This window comes from Barbus barbus (genome assembly GCF_936440315.1).
Source record: "Barbus barbus genome assembly, chromosome: 3".
Classification (NCBI taxonomy): domain Eukaryota; kingdom Metazoa; phylum Chordata; class Actinopteri; order Cypriniformes; family Cyprinidae; genus Barbus; species Barbus barbus.
In genome coordinates, this window is record NC_136731.1 from 20409567 (window position 1) to 20434218 (window position 24652).

At 40.9% G+C, this 24652-nt stretch overlaps 1 protein-coding gene across 1 annotated transcript in view; it reads left to right on the plus strand.

Annotated features, from left to right (window-relative positions):
• The first annotated feature begins 1746 nt into the window (after positions 1-1746).
• Positions 1747-24652, plus strand: part of LOC306855705 (serine/threonine-protein kinase LMTK1-like) — a 76946-nt gene continuing 54040 nt past the window's right edge. Inside the window, exon 1 of the mRNA XM_079394518.1 lies at positions 1747-1957. Coding sequence (XP_079250644.1) covers positions 1867-1957 — 91 coding nt within the window. The 5' untranslated portion in view covers positions 1747-1866. The remainder of the gene's footprint in view (positions 1958-24652) is intronic.

Genomic DNA, 24652 nt, shown 5'->3' on the forward strand with positions numbered 1-24652 from the left:
CTAGGACTTGATCACCATCATTGAGCACCGCTATGGCCGTGCATCATAACACATGATTTCATTGAAATTAAACAATTTCAACTAATATATATGTGAAAGCGCCGAAGCCGCCGTCATTTCACATTCTCTGTTTCACTGGAGTTAATGCGGCCCCTGGTGTGACGCGGCATCGTGTAGTTGCCGCGCCCCCTTGACTTTTACATGGCTTCGACTAGGTGCTGTAGACCTGAGCTGTGTTTACCAAGAGCGGCAAATATCATTGCCGCTCTCATTACGGTTCTGAATGTGAAACTTGACATACTTAGTCGAGCCAGGCTCCATCGCTGTGACACGGCGGGATTTTATACGTTCCCAAAGCATGTAGAATGTAGAGTGACCGAATTGAAGGGGAAAGCTCTCGGTTACTCACGTAACCTCGGTTCCCCGAAATGAGGGAACGAGACGTGTCATTGCCATGTCATCGAGCTCAGGATCTTAGAATGCAAGTTGCTTCAGTCAAAGATTCTGAATGAATAACGTACAAGCACTGCCTTATATAGAGTGGGATTCCCGCTCATATTTTGCGCGCTTGAATGCCATTGGCCAGTTTCCCTGACGTGATTCAATAAGGCTTCAGTAGTATTCGAGGAAAATGTATTTCCCAAAGCAATGTCTCGTTCCCTCATTTCAGGGAACCGAGGTTACGTGAGTAACCGAGAGTGTCATCTTTATAGTTACCATTCTTGGTGTGAATGGGCCTTAACTCAGCACTAAACAAAACTCTGGTGTTCTGAGTGATGAGTGGATTCTGACTAAATTACAAACCTCTGATTGGCCATTGCGTTCAAGAAATCAACAGATATGTCTCTGATTGGCTACAATGCTCAACCCTGAAAAAACATTTGGAAACATGTTGGAAACAGAAACCTTTGAAACTGTCATGAATGTGAACACAAATTCACATTGCAGAGTTTGACAAATCTGTTTCTCCAATTTTGTTCTACCAACATTACAGAGCCTATGTGCCATTTAGGGTTATAGTTTTTTCTATTTTTTCTATTATAGTTTTTTTCTATCTATCTTGTTTATTAAACAATATGGTGGTATTTCTTGATGTTTTGTTTATCTCCCAGTCTTATATGTTGTATGTTGCTAGTTTTAGAGGGACTTCGGTCACTTTCTGTTGGTCAGCCTTTATCTTAAACCAGACCAGCAAATCAGTTTAAGATGGTTCAAGCTGTTATTTTCAACAGGGAAGACCTATATTGTAGTGTAAGCATTCCGTCAGACAGGCAAGAGTCTTTACTTCCGACAGATCAGATTCTGAGCACCGACTGTTTTTTTTTTCTCGACCAAACCCGTCACGGTGCTGCTGTGTGACTGCGCTCGCTCGAGCGCGCTCTCCTGTCTTTCAGTGCCACTGCAGCATTAATAATCCTCCTCTACACACTCCATCATACACGCCGAAATAAACTGCCCAGAGCTCTAAGTATATATCAAACACTGCGTGTCCGAAGGGCACAGCTGCAGGTAGAGCAAAACATTTGCAGGAATGATACTGGACTGCTGCCAGACACCAAAATCTTGGTGCATAGCCTGCACATGGAGAAAAAGCGACGCTGATAGGTGGTCTACCCCGAGGAGCCTTCAGTAAACAGCCTGATGGACGAGGAGACACCGCGCTGTTTACACTGAAACGCGCTAAACAGAGCACGGAGACGAGCGGAAATGTTTCCCAGCATCTGTTTCTTAATCCGACGCATCTGAAGTGAGCGCTGCTGTGTTTCATGATGCGTCTGAGCACCCTCATGTCTAATTTTCTTTTATGAAGCAATTTTTCTTTATTTAATGTACAATCGCTGTGTCGTGCAGTAAATCTGAAGCCTTATGAGGAGGATGAAAGCGTCGGTATTTGTAGCGGTCATGTCCTCGGTTTTATTTAATCTCAGTTTTGCCTTCAATTCGCATTTCGACCCAGGTGAGTAAAAACATAACATATTCTGACCCGCAACCGTTTATTATTCATTAAATATGTGCTGATGTACATGCTACCAATGGGATGAAACAATTTAGACTTTATATTTGTCATGTTGAAACAGCCACATACATTTGGTTAAAACATTTTAAAAATACACAATGAAGGCCTAAATGTATGTTTTTGCAAACGTTTAGGCTATTTATTTTTAATAATGTGGTTAAATGAAATTGCTACATATATTTGTATGCCTTTATAGTGTGTTAGCCAGAACTGTTGTCTTCCTCTTCTTGTGTGTCCTGTGTTCCCAAGGCAGTTTCGTTGCATAACGTCTGTGTGCTTGACATATCTGAGCACTGCTGTTTACTTCCTCGAGAAGTCAGCAGCCTGTGGTGTCTCACTCAGTGACCGTGAGGGCAGAACGCCCTTTGTGGTTGGAGGCTGACCTGTGACACTGAGATTCACACCCTCTCTTGTGGCATCAAGCTCGCTCTTCATGCGTGTCCTGCAGCCTGGTGAGAGAGGCTGCATGTCTGCAGTCGGCTCACACCGTTCATTAAGAGCAGTGTATACAGCATGCGATGCATCAGAGTGTGTGCATAGACCTTAGAAAGCCAAGCGGCATGAATTAAAGTGACATAGGTGAGGAAAGAAATATGTAGTGCTCTAAACAGAGCCAAAAGCATCCCTGGCTGAGGTGACGTGCAGCATACTAATGAATTAGTACTGTTCAGCTGCCTCTGAATCTGGGGTGCGGAGGGGGTCAGCTTCTTCACCAATGCTTGTGGTTTTCACTGTCTGTGTTTTTAACAGGCATACGAGATATGCCCTTCGCATTTGAATGGCTCACTGATTGGGAAGCTGTAACAAACCATTATGTAACGCCCACTGCTGTAATTAGATTGAGCAATATGAGGGCCACGGACACTCCCAATCACGACCAAGGAATTATAGATGAAAAGATGCCTTGACCGGTGCACAGTCCTGTGCTTGATTCAATTGCACGCTTGCATTCCTGCTTTCTAAGGGAACTTCCGCTAACCATATAATGTCCCTCATTTCTCTTGTGTGCAATGACAGAAAATCAGATCAAGCTCAATACTCTTTAAAATAAAGGCTTGAAAAAAGCTTTTTAGGTTCCCCAAAGAACATTTAAGTGGACTGTTCTTTAAAGAACTATAGTGTGAAGAACAATTTAATGATCTAAATAAAATTTTTTCCACTATAAAGAACCTTTTGTGCAATGGATGTTAAAGGTTCTTTATGGAACCATTGATGTCAATAAATAACCTTTATATTTAAGAATAAAGATGAAATGAGGATATGAGTTTCCATATTTGATTCACAAAATTACACCCTGGTTTGAGATGATAGTAGTGCGGGAAGGGCATTGGCTAAGCCTGCAAAGATTCCCTCATGCTTTATGAGGACATATTTAGGGTGACTGACTAGAGGCTGCCTTGGTGATATGCATGCCCTATAACGGGCTGGAGTCAGCAGCAATCTGTTACTCTGACTGGCCAAGTAATGGGATTGAGAATCAATGTTTCAGTGGCAATGGATGGTGTGGCGAGTGACAGGATACTAATCAGTCTCCCACCCTCAGTATCTTGGACGTACACAAGGACGTGGCAAAGTCATGTGGATTATAATGGCACAGGGCAGTTTGCTTCATCACATTACAGCAGTTTGAATGTCAAGTGCTGTTTTAAGGTTAGGACTTTTTTAGTGTAATGTATGGGGTAGGGAATTGTATAAGAACTGGTTCCATCTTTTAAAAAAAGAACAACAGCGAAAAATCTAAATTATTGTGTTCTGGAATTTCTTAAAAAGATTAAAAACAGGCTCTTATCTGATTCATCTGCAAATTAAATATAAGCAGATTTTTAAGAATAACTCTCAAAATAAATCTTTAGTTTTTACTTTGATTCACTGTAATGATTCACTCCCTCACTGAATTGAAGCGATTTGTTCTCTGAACCATAAGTCATTACCTTTGCCATCTAGGCTTGACCTGAGAAATGAGAAACTTACACTACCATTTAGTTTGGAGTCAGTCATATTTGGGAAAAAACCCCAAAACAAAACAAAACCCTTTTATTTAGCAAGAATGTATTAAATTGATCAGAAGTGAATGTTTTATAATGTTACATTGTAACATTTATAATGTTACTAAATATTTTTACTTCAAATAAATGCTCTTTGTTTGAACTTTCTATTCATCCTCAAAAAAAAAAAAGAATAAGAGATGTTTTTTTTCTTAAGCAGCAAACCGGTATGTTTTTGAATGATTTCTGAAAGATCATGTGACAATAAAGACTGGAGTAATGATGCTGAAAATTCAGCTTTACGAGCACAGGAAAAAATTACATTTTAAAATATATTAAAAAAAATAATTTTAAATTGTAATAATATTTCACAATGTTGCTGTTGTATATTTTTAGCAAATAAATGCAGTCTTAGTGAGCATTAGAGACTTTTGAATTGTAGTATAGAATCAGTCCAATTATATTACAATTAGATAGTCACAACTGAATTTGTTATAGTAAATTATTATTTATTTATAAAAGGATTATAGAACCATAATGGTTATGTTGAATTGAAATCAGAACTACAGCCTATACATTACTTACTATACCCATCCCTGTGTTTAGGGTTGTTGCGCTAAGATGGTTCATAGATGACTTGGAAAGAACCACATTAAAGCATTCAAAAGGCTCTCAAGGCCAGGCTCTATGCATGTGTCCTATAAAACCACATACATCACGGATGTGGTTGGCCTGGAACTGTCTGTGAACTGGGCTTTACTGTTCCCTGGTCACCACAACACAATCCTCATCCTCAGTTAGAGGATGATTGCACAATACTTCAAGGCCTGTCTGTGGTTGTGACTGTTTACTAAAGCTTTCTGTAAATTTATGAGGGTTTTGTTTCATCCCAGACTTTCTCTGATTCCAATTTGCTTTGAAGTTTAGCTTTTTTTAGATGATTAACAAATAAATACCCCTTAGACACCTGAATGGTTATAAGCGGTTGTGTAGGACAAACAGCACTTATGTGAAGTGTCTCATGAAAGTCTCAAAGGAATAATTAAGATAAAAATAAGATTTGCTGAGAATTTACTCACCCTCAGGGCATCCCAGATATAGATGAGTTTGTTTCTTTATCACCGATGGATCGTCTGCAGTGAATGGGTGCCGTCAGAATGAGAGTTCAAACAGCTGATAAAAGCATCACAGTAATCCACACTCCAGTCCATAAATTAATGTCTTATGTAGTGAAAAGCTGCTTGTTTGTAGAGTGACTTACATATGCAAGTGCATTAATATAGAATGTGTAAAGCGGACTTCAACCGGTGCTCATTCAATCAGAATTGTATTTTTATTTTTAAGATGGATGCTATTTGGAAATGCTGTGGATTTCGTCTGTATATTTTGTTCTCTTTTGTCTGATGATGTTTAGGTTTGAGTGTTCTCTGTTATGAACATGCTGCTTTGCCGACAGATCGATGCTGAGTTGATAGAGCTATTAATCGTGTGCATCAGGAAGCTGTTTAAGCACACTCTTTAGACTACAGCCTACATCTTCTGTTGCTTTGCTGATGAAATACCTATGCAGGCTTCAGTAACATGGCTTTTGTACCTGATCAGAATCAGCACCATGGATAGGGTCATGTCTGGATTCAAAATCATGGCGAATTGCTGAAGATCAGAAAGTCAACAGAATGCAATTCAAAAGCTCAAAGCTGTATTTCAGGCCTCTTCAGAACCATAACAAGATTTACAACCAGGGCCTGAAGTACATGAGCTGCTTCTCTCAACACATTTAAAAGTGCAGGTTTGTTAAAGTCACCAAAAATCTAAATTGACAATTCTTATTTTTAAATGGAGTATTGCCGTATTTATTATAAGTGATTTATCTGTGCACATCATTTTATTAAAAATGCATGTGCTCTTGTAATTTTTAATCCAAAAAATTCCCCTCGCTCTTTTCTCTGATGTCTTGTTCGCTGGGACAACCTGTCATCCACATGAGATCGCAGCAGTAGCAAAGGACAACAATCAATCCAATCAATTTCTGATGGACAAAATCAAGTCTCACTCTACTTTTTTTGTATTAGGGAAGCTGCTTTATTCACATATATATGTATATAAAAAAAAAGACTATGGAAACTTCGGTAACACTTTATTTTATGGACTAATTCTCACTATTAACTAGTTATTTATTAGCATGCATATTACTAGCATATTGACTGTTTATAAATACTTTTAAAGCACATATTAATGCCTTAATTTGCACGACTATATTTTAAATCTCTTAATCCTGCCCCATACTTAACAACTACTATTAGTAATATTACTACTAATACTATTAATAAGCAGCAAATTAGGAGTTTATTGAGGGAAAACTCATGGTTAATAGAGAATATGTGTTCCCTAATCTAAAATGTTAAAAAGTGACTGGTACTGAAGTAGGTACTTTTGACAACACTACTGTACATTATAATGTTGTGATGCCTAAGGAGTAGGGGTGTTAGAAAATATCGATACACGTGAGTATCGCGATATTTTATTTGGCGATACTGTATCGATTCTCCAAAACGGAATATCGATATTTAAAAAAAAAAAAAAAAATCATACAAGATTCATGGCAGTTGTTTCGTTTTCAGTTCATATCCCGACCACTAGATATCAGTCTTCATCTCTGAACTTAAACAGTGACAGGAAAAACTAGCATCAGGGCACTCCACTAATGTTAGCGTTAATATAGTTCGCTGCCAGGATGAAAGAATTGTTCCAGTTCTCGTTTCGTTGTACAAAGCTGAAGTGTGGCGCCATTTGGGCTTTTGTGGTAATGTCCGCCCCGGGACCGCGTCGCGAGCGCAACCTCGGTTCTGCCGCTTGTCGCATCCCGTGTTGAAGAGCCTTTGCGCGGGGCGCGGCGGGCGGTAGAGTCGCCGCGCAGCTGCAGCTTTCTCTCGTAATTCGGGGGTGTTTTGTGCAGTTGGAGCGGTGCTCGCGTCGCGGTCTCGGCGATTCCACGCGAAACATACATACAGTACAAACTGAAAAACCTGTGAAATCCAAGTTGAAAGGTTCTGAGAATGTTTAACATCTGTATTTGTTTGATTGTTTTACAATTGTTTAGTTTTCTTTAGGAATCCTGCAAGCACTTTATTTTTCATTGATATTAAAGATGTCATTTTTTGTTCAGATTAAATGTTTTGACATTGCATGTCACAATTGTAAACTTAAACTGTGAACCTTTAAAGTAGAGTCTATAAATATGTATATTTTTATCTTTTTATAAAATACATTTTATACATACATTTAACTAAAGAATCATGCAAGCACTTGTATATTTCCCCCTTTACTCGTGCTGCACAAAAAGTGGTTTAAAAAATGTATTATTGCAAATGCAGATCCCAGTGTGTTCTGCAGTGTGTTCTGGTTAAACTATTTTATTTATTTATTTTTTTGCTAAGGTATGCATATGGTGGTGTGTTCTTAGTGACAGCTTTCCTAAAAAATATATATCCTATTCCTAAAATAACAAATATCCCAATATATCGCCTTGCTTACAGTATCGCAATATATCGTATCACAACCCCTGTATCGTGATACGTATCGTATCGCCAGATTCTTGCCAATACACAGCCCTACTAAGGAGCAGTTAAAATGATTGATTTCAGATTTAGTTTTAATCTACTTTGACAACAAAGTCTAGAATTTTTATATCAGACATTTAATGGTTATCAGGCATAACCATGAAATAATTCTCAGCTTATTGGTATCTGCCAGAAGTAATATCAGTAAATCTGTACTTTCTTTGGATTAGAGAAGATGCTGCCTTTGTTGTCCTTCTGGCTTATGCCGATATTGTTTCCTGACAGTGCAGAATAGATTTCATAAATCAAACTTTAAGCCAAGTAACACAAGCCTCTGAGGTGCTAGTAAAAAAACAACACTTGGAGCGAAGCGTCAGGGGCACCACTTTATTCTGACCCAGACACCATTCTCAGATTTCATTTCTGTTAAGATTTTTCTTAGTCCACTAAGTAATTTCCATTACAAAAGAAGCACCACCTCATCCTGACCTCATCTGGGTGAATGCCACGAATGCTGCGTGCCATGTGAGGCAGCCTGGAAGAAGACTGCAGTGTGTTGATGTCTTTGAGAGGATTTGGAGAGATTTATGTAGAGCATTCAGAACAAGAACAAATGAAACATCTACTGTATGATCAGGTACAGTGTAGGTGTAACATTTAATTACATACGAGGTTAGTCAAGGTAAATTTGTTCAAGTACTTTGGAAGAAACAGAATCTGCCTTTCAGTCAATTCAACATTTAGTCTTGTAGTGTGCGCTGAGCATATGTGATCATATGTGAGCATATATCGTCAAAATAAGGAACGACACAGGAAAGCTTTTAAGCCGGATGAGAAAGATCATTATGTTCTTATTCAGTGAATAGTCATATCTGTGGTGAGGGTTTCCTTGTATGATGCTGGTATGATCTTCAGGCTTTTAGAGGAAAATTATGTGTTTATTTAATCTTTTTGATGGAATATAGTTTAAGTATATTTATTGGCCTGTGTGTGCATTTGTTTGTGTTGAGATATAAATGTGAGTTTCAGTTTTAAATGTTTCTAATTATGTGTGTGTGTGTGTTTTGTTTTTGGATGTTGTTTTCTTATCTGTGTCACACATATTGCCTGCCTCCTTCCTGAATGTGTCTACACACAGACACACAGACACACACACACACACACACGTTTGTTTTTGTGAAAAGTGGGAACATCCCATAGGCGTAATGGTTTTTATACTGTACAAACTGTGTGTGCTATTGCCCTACACCTACTCTACACCTAAACTTAGCCCTCACAGGAGACTTTGTGCATTTTTAGATTTTCAAAAAAACACCATTTAGTATGTTTTGAATTACGGGGACATAGGCAGTGTCCTCATAAACCACCTTCATATTGTAATACCTCTGTCATACCCATGTCATTATACAAATTTGTGTCCTCATAAACCACATAAACATGCACGCGCACACACACACACACACACACACACACACAAACACACACACACACACACACAGACAGAAACAAATTAGTTTTCTCATAAGTGTTTCTGTGGGGGCATGAAAAGAGCATCAATGCAAAGATACCCTGCACTAAAAATAAATTACTTTGAGTAATTAATTATGAATTATCTAGGGATGGAGACAACCCAACAAAGCTGGGGTTCTGGTCAAAGGATCTATTCCAAAACCTAGTGAGTTGGAACATAAACAGCATTTTAAGGCATCATAGGTGCGCTCCCAACACAAAGTCAGTTTCAAACGATAATAAAAATAATTACATTGCCATTCAAGATAACTTTTACCAAATTATAAGGCAGCATGGCATGTATCATTCATGGAGAAGATAATGCAATTCAGTGAACTCAGTGAAGGAAATCCAACCAAAAAGAGAAAAAATATATATTTACAATGAACTCAATACAAAAAACTTATTGATAAAAATACTAATCAATCTAATTAATGTAAAAATATACTATTTTATCCAGTATTTGTTTTCTATGCAGTTTTATGCTCAAAGGCTGTATATGCAAATAGTTCATTGGTATTAATTTGAATAGAAGGAAGTGCAATGTGCAATATGCTGTAATAAGTCCTGCCTTCTAAACAAAAAAGCCAATTGGCCAGTTGGTAAAGTCATGCTTTTTTAATGCTGAAGAGAGAACATTTATGAGATCAGGTTCGAAATATGTTATTTAAATCGAGATTGTTATTTAAAACTGAGATTGGCTATCAGTTTTTGAGATTTTAATATTTCCTCATTTTAGTAGAAAGGAGCTGATCTTGCATGTCTAAAATAGCTGCCTCAGAGGCATTGCAAAATATGGCTGCAGAGTGAACTGATTTTCCTTGAAAGGGACTCTTGTATTGCACTGTTAACTCAGGATCATGCTAATGTCAAATTCTGTTAAAATCAATTTGAGTCAAGTGTGTTTCTTATCCGAAACACAAACAAAGATATTTTGAAGAACTTTGGTAACCAATGGTTGGTGGTAGCCATTGACTTCCATAGTGCTCATTCTATCCTTTCAGTGACTGTCTGTTTGCCTTGTTTACAAGAATTCATTCACGGTCAGTAGATGTAAACAGCTCCAGAAGTAAAGCTTCTGAGAAGAGGCATTTAAGATTGCTTGCTCCCCATCACCCATCAAGCCCCGTTGATTACTGTGGTTACGAAAACTATGGGTTGCCATCTGTGCTGAACTAGTGGTTCTGCGCTTTACATGCAATGAAAAGAGCCACTTGCTGTTTACCCTCCACCCTCATTGAAACTTCACCAAGAAACATTCCTTCTCTGAATCACCAAATGGTTCAATGTCTTCATTCTTTCAGCCGCTGCAACACCCAATAGCAATTTGGCAATATATCACTCTCTCCCTCTCTCTGTGGTTTTGTCGTCTCACTCACTCAGTGGTTGACAGAAGGCAGCTGTCAGCATCAAATCTTCTCTAGGGCAGTGAACAGACCACAGCACTTTTCCACTGATTCAGCATTGACTGTTTAATGAAAGGATGTTTTTTGTTTACTCGTGTGTTTGTGTGTATTTCTGCATAGGCCATGATAAGGCTCTGTTGGGATCTCTACACTTTTTCACATGTTCTGCTGTGATTGTGGTGAGAAATCTGTGCAAATATGATAAAATGTGTTAAACGGTGCGGAGAGTAAAACATAATTGATAACTGAACGCATTAGCGAATCTTTGTCATAGAAATTGCACTGCTTAGGAAACTCATCTCACAATTTTTTTCAATAGTGCTCTCAAATAGCATGTTGCTAAGGTAACTACATGAGAAATTTATGAAAGTACAGCACATATAAATGATGAATATATAGATATGTGCTATGAAGTTTCCTCTAAAAATAAACACACAACAAAAATGACAACGGTGAGAAAGCAGCAGTTAAGAAACCTTCTGATCAAAGCGATGTGGATATGTTTGCGCCAGCTCTGCAGTTCACCAACATCATTACACTGCTTTGATAGTTTGATTCTGATGTGCATTTGAGACTGTGGACTATATAGATTAATTATAGATTGAATTAATCCCTTTTCTTTGCATGACACATTTACAGTACAGAATAGTAATTTTGGCATTAATCTTAACATAAGCATTAATTTCATGTGTCAAAGAACAGAAGAGAGGCTCTTGAGAGTGTGTAAATGTCACATACTTTTGATTTTCCCGGCCAAAACGTCCCGAGTCCTTTACATAAATACCAGCCTATACAGGCTTTCACAGAGTGAATTTTTTTTGTTACAAACTGTTTACACATTGTCAATTAATGAGCGATTAATTCATGAAAATTCTTGTATTTTCATGTATTGCAGCTTTAAGGCTGAAGACTGATAAATGAACTATACTAAAAAGAAAAAGTTCATTAATTTGAGGTCTGCTAGATTACATTTACAAGTGTTATTAAATTATTAGTGCTTTTTTAAAGATTAACTTTAAATTACAAACAGTGTATGTTTTTTATGCTAAGTGTACACTAGAATTTCAGTAACGCTTTAGATTACAGCCCGCAATGTACCGTGTAATTAAACAGAATTTACAGAATTTGCGGAATTATAAAGCATTTATACTGTAAGTATTTTATAACTAAAGGGTACCTATTCTGAAATTACGTGTATGTAGAGTCTGCGATTTTCCACGTCAGCATAACTTAAAGATGAACGTACATTTAGGTAAACGGAAACAATTGGGGAATAAGGGGGTAATGACTTGGAAAATTAAAGTATTTACACTGTTAGTATTTCATAAGCAAGGTGTAACTATTCTAGGATTACATGGTATTTATATCCTACTGTGTTAGGCTACAATATTATGATTTAGAACAATTTGCCTGGTAACACTTTATTTTGATAGTCCACTTTAGACATTCTAATAACAGTAAGTAACTTTGCAACTACATGTTAACTAGCAGTCATTAGAGTATTAGTAGACTGTCTGCTTAATATCTTTATTTTGATGGGTCCACAACATACAACATACTATGAGAAACTTTGCAAGTATGTCAACTTATTCTACTAACCCTAAACCTACCCTACTGAGAGTTAGTAGACATGTAGTAGTAGCCCTTTATTGTCACAAGTACCAGCGAAATTAGCCATCAACCTGTCCATACATACACAACATACATACAATATGACAAGGGGGTAGACAGGACAGGAAGACAGGGAATTTAGGAAGAAATACAGCATAACATAAGGAAAGGGGGGAGAAAAAAATAACCCCCGAAACTATACTCCTTTGGAAGTACAGTGTGAGAACAGGAAAAACACCCCAGCAACAAAAGCACATAATCAATCAATACAACATAGACACAAACATAGACTTTGCAACAGGGGAATTAATCCAGCTCCGGCAAGCAGCCATCCGGTCCGGCAGCCATTCTCAGCGCTGGTCACAGACCCGCTTGTCAGACTGGCGGTACAAAATGGCGAAGGCGATGGATCGGGGGTGGGGCGGTGAATGCATATCTGTATATATGTGCGTATGTGTGTCTGTATGTATGTAGAGTTTGTGTATTTGTAGGCCTGGAGACCCGCCAAGCGAATTCAATTCAATTCAATTCAATTCAATGGCATTCAAATCAAGTTGTCTCAGTCTGCAGAATGTGATAGCGACACAGCAAGTTGCCATGGAGACAGCCTTGATCAGGACCCAGACAGAGTCAACAATCAACAAGTGTCTGTGGAAGGGGGGAGGAACGCAAGAGCGTCTCACTGCAGTGTTCTTCCCGGGCTTGTTATTCCCAACAGCGACCTTGTCTGAGGCCCGCGCTGGTCTGGGGGAACCGAAAAGAAGATAAGATTGCAATTGTTTGGTCTTGGTGCGAATAGCCTAATTCCAATTTCACGGCTATTCTCTTTGTCCATTCTGATTTCCAAATCCATCAATTTTCCTTTGCAAAGCCGTGAGCTTGTCCGTGATAAAATGTAGTTGCAAATTAATGAGAATTAGTTGATATGTAGTTGACATGCAGTTACAAAGTTACTTATAGTTAGTAGAATGTCTAAAGTGGACTATCGAAATAAAGTGTAACCAATTGCCTTATTGTAATAACACAAAATATATGATTCAACATATTTTTACACTACGTACTGGGTAGCCTTCTTATTGTATTATTACAACATGTATATCTTACATGACATTGATATAAATAGTAAACTGTATACTATAGCCTAGTATAATTGAGTAATTATAGTGAAATAAAAAAACACCATAGTCTTTATACATTTTACCACAGTTTACTAAAGAATATAAGCTATATTATTAACTAGTGTTATTTATGTGGGATCATGGAGATTACTGAACTGAGCTGTAAGTATTGGGTAATTATGTGATGAGCTTCTGATATGATTTGGTTTAGAAATTCCCATATGAAAATTTACCTGATGAAAGAGTATTGCTTATGGTCATCTGAGCAGCAAGTCAGGTCACCAGCATTGAACTGTCGAGGTGAAATACAGTGAAAAAGTAGATAACCTGTTTCCAGCTCCTCCCAGGATAAATAACAGCATAATACACAACATGTATAATTACTGTATAATTGATGTTTTTTGATCACTGTAGTGCTGTTACAGCCTGAGATGTTACACTTACACAGTAGCTACACGTAACAAGAGGGTAACAAGGCTTCACTTTAGATTACAGCCCGCGGATGTTACACTTACACAGTAACTACACGTAACAAGGGTATATGTTTGCATAGTAGTTGAGAAAAATGTTGTAGTATATTTTATACTACTTGCCTCAAACCACATACGGAAGCTCAAGTGCACCAACAGCACTACAGCTATCAAAAAAACATCAATTCGGTAAATGTGTATTATGATGGTATATTTATATGCTATATCCTCGGGGGAGTTGGAAACAGGTAATCTAGTTTTCCACTACTGCACCTCGACGGACATGATTCTCTGCTGAGATGACCATATGCAATGTTCTTCTATCAGGTGAATTTTCATATCAATATTTAAACCAAATCAGAGCAGAAACTCATTACAAAATTTCACCATACTTTAGTAATCTCGACTATGGTGGTTTTTAACTTTGCTATAATTACAAAATTATACTATAGTATAGGCCTACTATTTGTATCAATGTCATGTAAGATATATGTTTGGGGGAAGTCGTGGCCTAATGGTTAGAGAGTCGGACTCGTAATCGAAAGGTTGCGAGTTCGAGTCCCCGGCCGGCAGGGATTGTAGGTGGGGGGAGTGAATGTACAGCGCTCTCTCCACCCTCAATACCACGACTGAGGTGCCCTTGAGCAAGGCACCGAATCCCCAATTGCTCCCCGGGCTGCCCACTGCTCCGGGTGTGTGTTCACGGTGTGTGTGTGTGTGTGTGTGTGTGTGTGCATTTGTTCACTACTCACTGCTGTGTGTGTGCACTTGGATGGGTTAAACGCAGAGCACCAATTTCGAGTATGGGTCACCATACTTGACAATACGTCACGACTTTACTTTACTTTATGTTGTAATAATACAATAAGTACCCAGTATGTAGTGAAAAATTTACTGCATCATATATTTTATGTTATTAGGATCTAGGATTGGCACAGAGAACTCCAGGGGTAACGCCAAATCCAGAATCGCTGGACCAAGTGCCGGTGAGCCATATTCTCTGACGGCGGGCTTGTATGTGCCGCGAATGGCGGCCTTGATATACCTGCGAACGGCGGGCTTGGCTTCCCCACGGACGGCGCGGGCACTGACTTCGCCGCGGATGGCGGCGGAATTATTTTTCGCGCGGACGGCGGAGGCACTATCTCGGCCGCGAATGGCGGCGGTATTGGCTTCCCTGCGGACGGCGAGCTGGAGCGAGCTGCGGTTGGCAAGTTGGTTCTGCATCGGGGCAGGACACTCTCTAGACACCGGAGGATCCCTTCCATCATTGCCGCGGGTGGAATCATTATCATTGCTGCGGGCGGAATCATCATCATCGTTGCGGGCGACGGAACCATCTTCGCCGCAATCGGTGGCACACTCTTCGCCGCGGGCGGCTAAACTATCATCTTTGCGGGCAGACGGAAGCAGGCTGATGATCCCCGGACCTCCCTTGCGGGGAATCAAAATCAGCCGCCTCCTCATCTTCTGTGTCGGTCTAGTCTTCTGTTATGCGTTGCTGATCGTAGGAGGCAGGAAGACGAGGGATTCAGGATAATGAGGTTCTTTTAATCGTGCAAATGTATTAACAACAGAAATAACAGCATAAACATAACTTTAATTTTAGACTCGACGAAGGCTAGAACAAAACTGAATGCTTATAAAGGAACAGGAACAAAGGAGTAAACGAGATAATTAACACAAGACAGGTGAATAGGATGAATCATTAACTAAACAAGGACAGGACCTACCAAATAAGGGCAACAGAACTGAAAGGAAACCGACACGTGACAAAAGCGTTACCAAAATTTCATGAAAAATGTTGACATTTATACTAAAATGTAATATTTAACATAGTTTTGAAACTTGCTACCAATTCCTTTGTGAAAATTTTTAAAACCCATTATTTTCGGTGTAGGCAGTTCACCATGATTTATAGCAGAGCCAGATTTTCCCTCTTGATGTTCCTTAAACTCCAAGAAGGCCAAACTGGGACAAATGTGAATCATTCCCCCAATCCCACCCCATACTAGGCCCAATATTCTTCCCTAAATGTCACTTGCCCTATTTTCCTGTTGTCTCAGCTAGAGTGTGGTGCACTCTGCTCTATATCAGTGTGTAAAGGTCAATACTGTCGTGGAGCTGAACGAGTACCTCCACCAGCATTCTAGTGCTCATCGTTTATTCTCTGATTCCCACTGATACAGGCTTATCCACTGAAGTAAATGGAGCTGGGTCTTGTTTTTTGTGTGAGAGAGGGGAAAAATGTGCTGCTCGTCCAGATGACCCTAAGCAACATTGTCTGATGAATAATGTTCCCTGTCTGAAAGAGTTTGGTTGTTGTTGTGGTAAAAAAACAACAACAACCTAAAACTAGAATTAAAAAAAATGTTTTTGGTAACTGAAATAAAATTAAAGTTCTGGTGGGGCATTGTGTTGTAAAGTGAAACAGTATGTGTCATAAAAAGACAAATCTCAATGCTTTTGTATGCCTTGTTGCAGGGGCATAGCCATCATTTCAAAAGTGGGGGGGACGGAATGTCTAGTGTTATACCTGTTCTTTTTTGTTGTTTTTTTCAGTTAACCCTTGTCTAATTGACAGGTTTTATTTTTAATCATACCTTTTTGCTTAATATGCTTTATGATTATATTATTATATATGATTATAAAATAGAAGGAAAGAAAGATAGAAAAAAGAAAAAGGAAGAAAGAAATACAACAGCTTGTCACTGGGACAGTACCTTTAAAAGCACATCTTTGTACCTTATTTACCCCAAAAAGTTTCATAGTTGTACATTACGGTACATATTGGTACTCTAATGTACTAATATGCACCTTTTTGAGTATAAGTTGTTGTATTGTTTACATATTTCAGATTGTATTTTGTGTGTGTTGTATGTAGAGTACATGGCACACAGTAATGGATACTTGCACATTCACATGCTTCTTTATTCTGTTCTGTTCTATTATACATTAGTCTGATTAGTCTGTTAAAAGAAATATCTTATCATAGACAATGCTGTAAATAATCTTACCTCTGAAGCCTCACTGAAACTTTCTGCCTCATTCACTCTCAACTGTGAATTCACTTCTGCCTCTGTCTACAGCAAATAAAGTAGTGTTTGAAACATGTACATACAGGGAATAGTGACATACAGAAGAAAATAACACTTTAAGTACACTGCTGGACAATAACCAATCATTTGTATCCTAAATAATTTTTTAACACTTTAGAATGATAAACACACATTCACTATTAACTATGACTTTTGCCTCAATAAACTCTTCATTTACTGCTTATTAATAGCTTGTAAGGTAGTCGCTGTAGTTGTTAAGTTTAGGATTATGGGATGCAGAATATGGTCATGAAGAATACAGAATTAATATGTGCTTATGTGCTAATAAACAACCAATATGTAAGCTAATAATTACCTACTGTAGTTAAAAATGATAGCTGAGAAGTTGTTCATCATACTAATGTTATTTTTTATTTTTCTATATTTGACTAATTATGTGTTTTCTATGATTGGTCCATATATAATCCTACAAACGATTGTGTATTAATATATTTTATACAATGTAAAACCAGCCAGGTGTTAAAAGCCATCAGTTCTTCTCAGCTGTGAAGTTTGTATTTCTTGCGTGTCGTCCTAACAAACCTAGGCTGACTGTTTCTTGTTCATTCTTGACAACACATAAAAACGTCAAATTAGTGCAATAATGACAGAGCACCCCTAAATGAAGATCGGTCCTGTATCAGATCAGTGCTTGCATACTTGATTGAAATACATCATGTATAGTATTGGCAGAGTTAAATATGTCACAATGCTGCAAACGCTGTAAAATCTCAGTTCAACATTATCTTTATTCTTATTTGAAGGGTTCTAATAACATACATACGTGTTAAAATAAAATACGTTACAAAAGAGTTACGGAAAAATACACTGAAAATAAATAAGTGCATGTTTGTCCAGGCAGCTTTTTTTTCTCCATATAATGAACATCAAAACTTGCTAATTATTCAACAAGAGCAATAGGCAGAGTCACTCAACATTGTGCAACACTATTCGGATCTCACATGACAACTTACGCTGCTTGACTTCTTCGTAAAAGAGAAGTGAAGAGTTGAACTCATCGCGACCTCTAATGAATGATGGATACAGCACGGGACCGCGGGCACGAGACTGGGCATGTCGTGACGTCACAAACTGAGTGACTGATTGCCATGGAAACGAAAACGCCATGTATAAATGATCTTGTCTCTTTGAATTTTAAATCATTCTGCATTTATATACATTGCTCCATTAAAACCTCAACATGTCGAGAACACAACTGTTCAATTAAAAAGTGCGGGGGACGAATTTACTTTTAATAAAAAGTGGGGAGGACACGTCCCCCGAGTAATTACGCCCCTGCCTTGTTGAATATAACAACACTTTGCAGTCATGACCTGCAGGGCACTGCTCCATCAGCTTTCTTGTTTATTCACGTTTACCCATTATATTCTCTCTGCTTCATCTAGCTAACTTTTTGTTTGATAATGTTATGGAAAATGGATGACAGTGTACTTTTTCTTCCTATTTTTGATGTGCGGTTTTGTACTTAAAGTCACTTTCCGCTTCATTCCCAGTTTCAATAAATCAGCTTTACTTGCTTATTTCCTCTTTTTCCATCTTACTTGACTTTGCCTCGCTTTGCTTCCTACCCTAACTTTTTTCTAAGATAAAATATGACCATGTAATAGTGACATTGTTTTGGTGTTCGCACATAGAAAATGTAGGAAAAAAATGAAAATAAAAGTCATATTGTGAGATTTAAAGTCACAGTTGGAAAATATAAGGTTGCAGTCAAATGGTAGATATAAACTTATAATCATGTATAAATATAGCCACAGTAAAATAATGTTACAATTACACTTCTGCTTATGAACAAATAAACAAACAAATAAATTGAGGATTAGTCAAAACATTGATGATAAAAAGAAATGTTCTTGAGCATTAAATCGGCATATCATAATGATTTTTGAAGGATCATGTGACACTGAAGACTGGAGTAATGTTGTAGAAAATTCAGATTAGCAACACAGAAATAAATGGTTTTCTTTTTAAATATATTCAAATAGAAAAAGTAAATTTAAATCTTAATACTATCTCACAAACCTTGGTAAGCATAAGAGATTCAGTAATATACATAGCCATAATAAAATATAAAAAAGTTAACTTTTATATAGGTGAAAATAGGCTCATACATTTGTGACCTTGGGGTAATCCAAAACTAACCTAAAGAATTTAGATTGTTATGTTATTATCATCATATTAAGATAATAAGCTACTGATATTAGTAACATAAAAGCTTTTCTAAGTAACCCTTCATCTGTGATGATAGATTAAATGTAAAGCAGCCAAAACTGCACCACTGTTAGTGTCCTGTGCGGTTAGAGGACGTTCTCACAGCACAGGTTAAGCTGAGCGGCTCTGCACCTGAGGCTCTCTGCAGTCACTGTGTGTTATTATCAGCACCTCTTGCATTGTCTTTCATCAGAATACAGCAGTGGTACCACAAACACCACAAGGGCTTTGTTGCCGCAATATGTCTAGTCATGAACCTCTCTTGTGAAGTCACGAGCTTACTATAGAGGCCCTGACATGGGTTTGTTAGGACGGCTGAAGATTTAGAGCTTCTTCTCACAATATCTATCTGTTATCTATCTGTTATTTCCCCCGTTTTCTCTTGTTGCCCCTTTTCAATAGCAGAGAGTGCTGAAAATGCAACAGCTTTGTAATAAACTGGATCTGGGTGCTCATAAAATCAAGTTCCTTAAGTCACATACTTACTACAGTTATATACACTTGTGACTCTTAAAGCTTTGTTTGTTTACAGGAGTGACAGCTGCATTTTATAGTTTCAGTATTTTTTACTCCCAAAAATTCAGATTGACATCCTGAAAAACAATTTTTACTAAAAAAAATTGCTAGTAGTTAAAAGTAAAAAAAATAGAAAAATATCACAAGTATCATCGAATTAAACATGGAATCTTTAAATAAAAAGAGATTGAGTAAAAGTTATTTTGGACATAATTATTTATTACCACCCATTTTACAGAAATAGTATTAAAAGAATAGCTTTTTATTTATTGGTATTAATAAAAATATTGCTAATTCTTACCTTGAGCTCATGGATTTCATAAGAATACATCACATCCAGTCTTTCTACATTATTCAACGTGCCTGAAGCTCAAAACAGATCTGGAAATTCTGCATATGTGTTACGGGGCTGACGAGACGTGAGACGTGCGGATCCATGTGCAAAGCTTTATTATAAAACATGGTGAGACAGGCAGGGTCAAACAGTGGCAAACAGGTATGGCAAGGGCAAGACAAAGCAATCCGTGGAGCAAGCGTGGGTCAACGATCAACAAACAGTATCCAAAGGGGCAAGGCAGAGAGATAATCCAGTAGCGAAAGCAATAGTCCAAACGGGGAGCAAACAGAGTCCAAACGGCAGAGGCGAAGGGTGAATCCAGGAAACACGAGCAGGGTCAAACACGGCAGGAAAACAAGGCAAGACTATGACTAAGACTAAGACTATGACTAAGGCAATGGCTCTGTAAAGTAGCAATCCCTGGGAGAGTGATAAATGCTAAACAATACTCGGCCGAGAGCAAGAGCAAGTCCCAGGCTTAAATAGTGAGTGATTGGGTGATGGTGATTGCGAGATGGATATCAGGTGTGGGCGTGATAATTGTGAACAGCTGTGCGTGTCGTCAGTGCAATGGATAATGGGAAATGGAGTCCAATGTGCTGTGTAGTGTGAAAAGTCCATGTGGTGAACGGGTGACCTCTGGTGGTGAATGAGTGGAAGTGCATGGCCAGGATTCGTGACATAGCCCCCCCCCAAGGAGCGGCTTCCAGACGCTCCTAAACAATCCAGGAGGGCGGTGGCGGAGCAGGGGGAGGGAAGGAGGGCCAGGTCCTTGAGGACGTGGGAAGACCGGGGATAGAGGCAGAACTGGCAGAGCAGGAAACCAGGGCGGAGCCAGAGGCCAGGTCAGGGCCGACAGAGCAGAGGCCCACCAGGGCGGAGCAGACGGCACGGGAGCCCACCAGGGCGAAGTAGACGGGACCGGAGCCCACCAGGGCGGAGCAGACGGGACCAGTGGAGCCCACCAGGGCGGAGCAGACGGGACCAGAGCCCACCAGGGCTGAGCAGACGGGACCAGAGCCCACCAGGGCGGAGCAGACGGGACCGGAGCCCACCAGGGCGGAGCAGGCGAGACCAGAGCCCACCAGGGCGGAGCAGGCGAGACCAGAGCCCACCAGGGCGGAACAGGCGAGACCAGAGCCCACCAGGGCGGAGCAGGCGAGACCAGAGCCCACCAGGGCGGAGCAGGCGAGACCAGAGCCCACCAGGGCGGAGCAGGCGAGACCAGAGCCCACCAGGGCGGAGCAGGTGACCAGACCGGAGCAGAGGACCGCCACGGCGGAGCAGATGACCACCAGACACGAGCATAAGACCACCACGGCGGGGCAGACAACCACCAGACCCGAGCAGAAGACCACCATGGCAGGGCAGAGGACCACCACAGGGAGGCAGACAGGGCAGGAACCCATGACGGAGACTGGGATCTGGGCAGAACAAGGACAGACAACACAGAGAGAGCAGGGACAGACAACACTGAGAGAGTCCTTGTTGCAGGGCAGGACGGGACCAGAGTGCACCTGGGCGAAGCAGGAAACCCCCAGAACCAGACAGCTGACCACCACCGCTGAGCAGACAAAGCCGGAGCCCACCAGTGTGGCGTAGACTGGGTAGAGAATCTCCACTGTAGAGTGGACTGGTCAGGAAGCCAGGGCAGGATCAGGGATCTGGGGAGAGCAGAGACAGACACCACAGGGAGAACAGAGACAGACAACACAGAGAGAGTCCTCATGGTCTCAGGAGCTGGGACCGGGCAGGTCGAGAGCTCGTAAACGGTCTCCATGGCCGTGGCAGGACAGAAGGAGGATAGGCAGACGGCCTCCATGGCCGTGACTGGGCATGACGAGGATTCACAGACGGCCTCCATGGCCGTGACAGGACAGGGCGTGAGTTCGCAGACGGCCTCCTTGGCCGTGACAGGACAGGGCGTGAGTTCGCAGACGGCCTCCTTGGCCGTGACAGGACAGGGCGTGAGTTCGCAGACGGCCTCCTTGGCCGTGACAGGACAGGGCGTGAGTTCGCAGACGGCCTCCTTGGGGCGCTCCGGAGGAGCGGGCACTTGAGGGCGCTCTTGCAGCGCGGACACTTGAGGGCGCTCTTGCAGCGCGGACACTTGAGGCTCGGGAACGGCACTCCTGGCCGTGACTTGAGAACTGGATTCTCGGGATTCGGGATCGGCACTCCTGGCCGTAGTTTGAGAACTGGATTCTCGGGACTCGGGATCGGCACTCCTGGCCGTAGTTTGAGAACTGGATTCTCGGGACTCGGGATCGGCACTCCTGGCCGTAGTTTGAGAACTGGATTCTCGGGACTCGGGATCGGCACTCCTGGCCGTGACATGGTAAACAGGGAGTTCGGGAATGGCCTCCGTGGCCATAACAGGGCAGACAGTGAGTTCAGGAACGGGTGCCACCACTTCGAGAGGTTCTGCAGCGAAAGCCGCCACCTCTGGAGGCACTGGAGCAGACTCGTGGACAGGAGAGGCCTCAGGAGCACAGTGTGCAGCCCACACACTCAAAATGGCAACCGCCATAACGGGAAGCACTGAGGTCAGGGGAACAGTCTCTGTAACAGCCAGGGTTGAGGCCCTGGGAATGCCAGCTACTCGCACTGACATCAGTGGTGGGTCCATCACACTGGATATCAGCACTCGAAGGACTGACCTTGAATCTGTGGTAACAGCCTCTGGCAGTTCGGCGGAGGCGTGAAGAGACTCTGGCTGAGGAGCTGAGGCGTGACGTGACTCTGGCTGGAGCACTGAGACGTGGTGTGACTCTGGCTGGAGCACTGAGACGTGGTGTGACTCTGGCTGGAGCACTGAGACGTGGTGTGACTCTGGCTTGGCAGGCATGACGTGAGCAGACTCTGGCTTGGCAGGCATGACGTGAGCAGACTCTGGCTTGGCAGGCATGACGTGAGCAGACTCTGGCTTGGCAGGCATGACGTGAGCAGACTCTGGCTTGACGTGAGCAGACTCTGACTTGACGTGAGCAGACTCTGGCTTGACGTGAGCAGACTCTGGCTTGACGGCGGAGACGTGAAGGGGTGCTGTTGCTGCCGCCATTTTGTGAGTGAGTGCGGTGTCGCGTTCCTCCGCGACACCCACAGTGAAAGAAGAGCCCACACACAGCAAAGCATAGTTCATAAATTGACTGAGAGATGAACGGGGACCCTCGCGGATCAACTTTGACCGGAGCGGCTGATTAATGCCCTCGCAAAAAAAATCTATAAGTGCATAGTCCGGCAGATCAGAAAAATAGGCGAGGTCTAAGTACTCCTGTACATAAACCTCGAGCGGTCGCGAGCCCTGCTCGAGGGTTAATAGCATCCATGCAGACTCCATACCTGGCCAATGTCCTTTTGAAAAGCCGCTGGATCCATGTGGGGCCGAGTATTCTGTTACGGGGCTGACGAGACGTGAGACGTGCGGATCCATGTGCAAAGCTTTATTATAAAACATGGTGAGACAGGCAGGGTCAAACAGTGGCAAACAGGTATGGCAAGGGCAAGAAAAAGCAATCCGTGGAGCAAGCGTGGGTCAACGATCAACAAACAGTATCCAAAGGGGCAAGGCAGAGAGATAATCCAGTAGCGAAAGCAATAGTCCAAACGGGGAGCAAACAGAGTCCAAACGGCAGAGGCGAAGGGTGAATCCAGGAAACACGAGCAGGGTCAAACACGGCAGGAAAACAAGACAAGACTATGACTAAGACTATGACTATGACTATGACTAAGGCAATGGCTCTGTAAAGTAGCAATCCCTAGGAGAGTGATAAATGCTAAACAATACTCGGCCGAGAGCAAGAGCAAGTCCCAGGCTTAAATAGTGAGTTATTGGGTGATGGTGATTGCGAGATGGATATCAGGTGTGGGCGTGATAATTGTGAACAGCTGTGCGTGTCGTCAGTGCAATGGATAATGGGAAATGGAGTCCAATGTGCTGTGTAGTGTGAAAAGTCCATGTGGTGAACGGGTGACCTCTGGTGGTGAATGAGTGGAAGTGCATGGCCAGGATTCGTGACAATATGAATATTGTTGGACCTCCATATAGCTCCCGTATTACTCTCTATTGGAAATTAATGAATTCCAGTTAGTTGTTTGTGTTGGCAATAGGGGTCGTTCATAAAGGATGCAATATTGCAATTCATTTGCTTCATAATTTTTTTCTTCAAACCATGAAAATAGCTGGAGTGACAGAAAACAGACATATCAAGCTTGCGTAGACAGAATATTTTACAAGTACTTGTGAAGAATATATCTTGGTCCATTACTATCCAGAACACTTAATGTACAAAAACATTCTTTATAGATGGCAGCTGACAGACATAAGCCTATATATTATAAGTCTTTGGTTGGTAATATCATGTTGGTCTAAAGCTAACTAACACCATGTGGCTGAACATGAACCTGCTGACATCCAAGTTTCTAGCTCAAAGTTGCAAGACCAACCCTGGTTAGTAGTGTAAGTCTTCACAATTTTGAGTACGTATCAATCATTTATGGTGATGTTCCTGTGTTTTTAATATTGGAGCAAGATATTTTAGAATGGGTATGATCATCAAATATTAGTGGAGGGGAAACACTGCCAGGTTCCACAGTTACTGTACAATAAAATGTGTGTAAAAATGCTGGTTTAATACACACTATTTCCAGTTAATTTCCCCTTACTATTTGTGAAGTCGTTTTTTTTTTTTTTTGAAACATGAATGAAACCAGCGGCAAAACTAGAGAAGTTTTGTTCTTTGGTTCAGTGGCAAGACCCACAAAAGAGGCTAAACTAGTAAGAGAATTAGGTT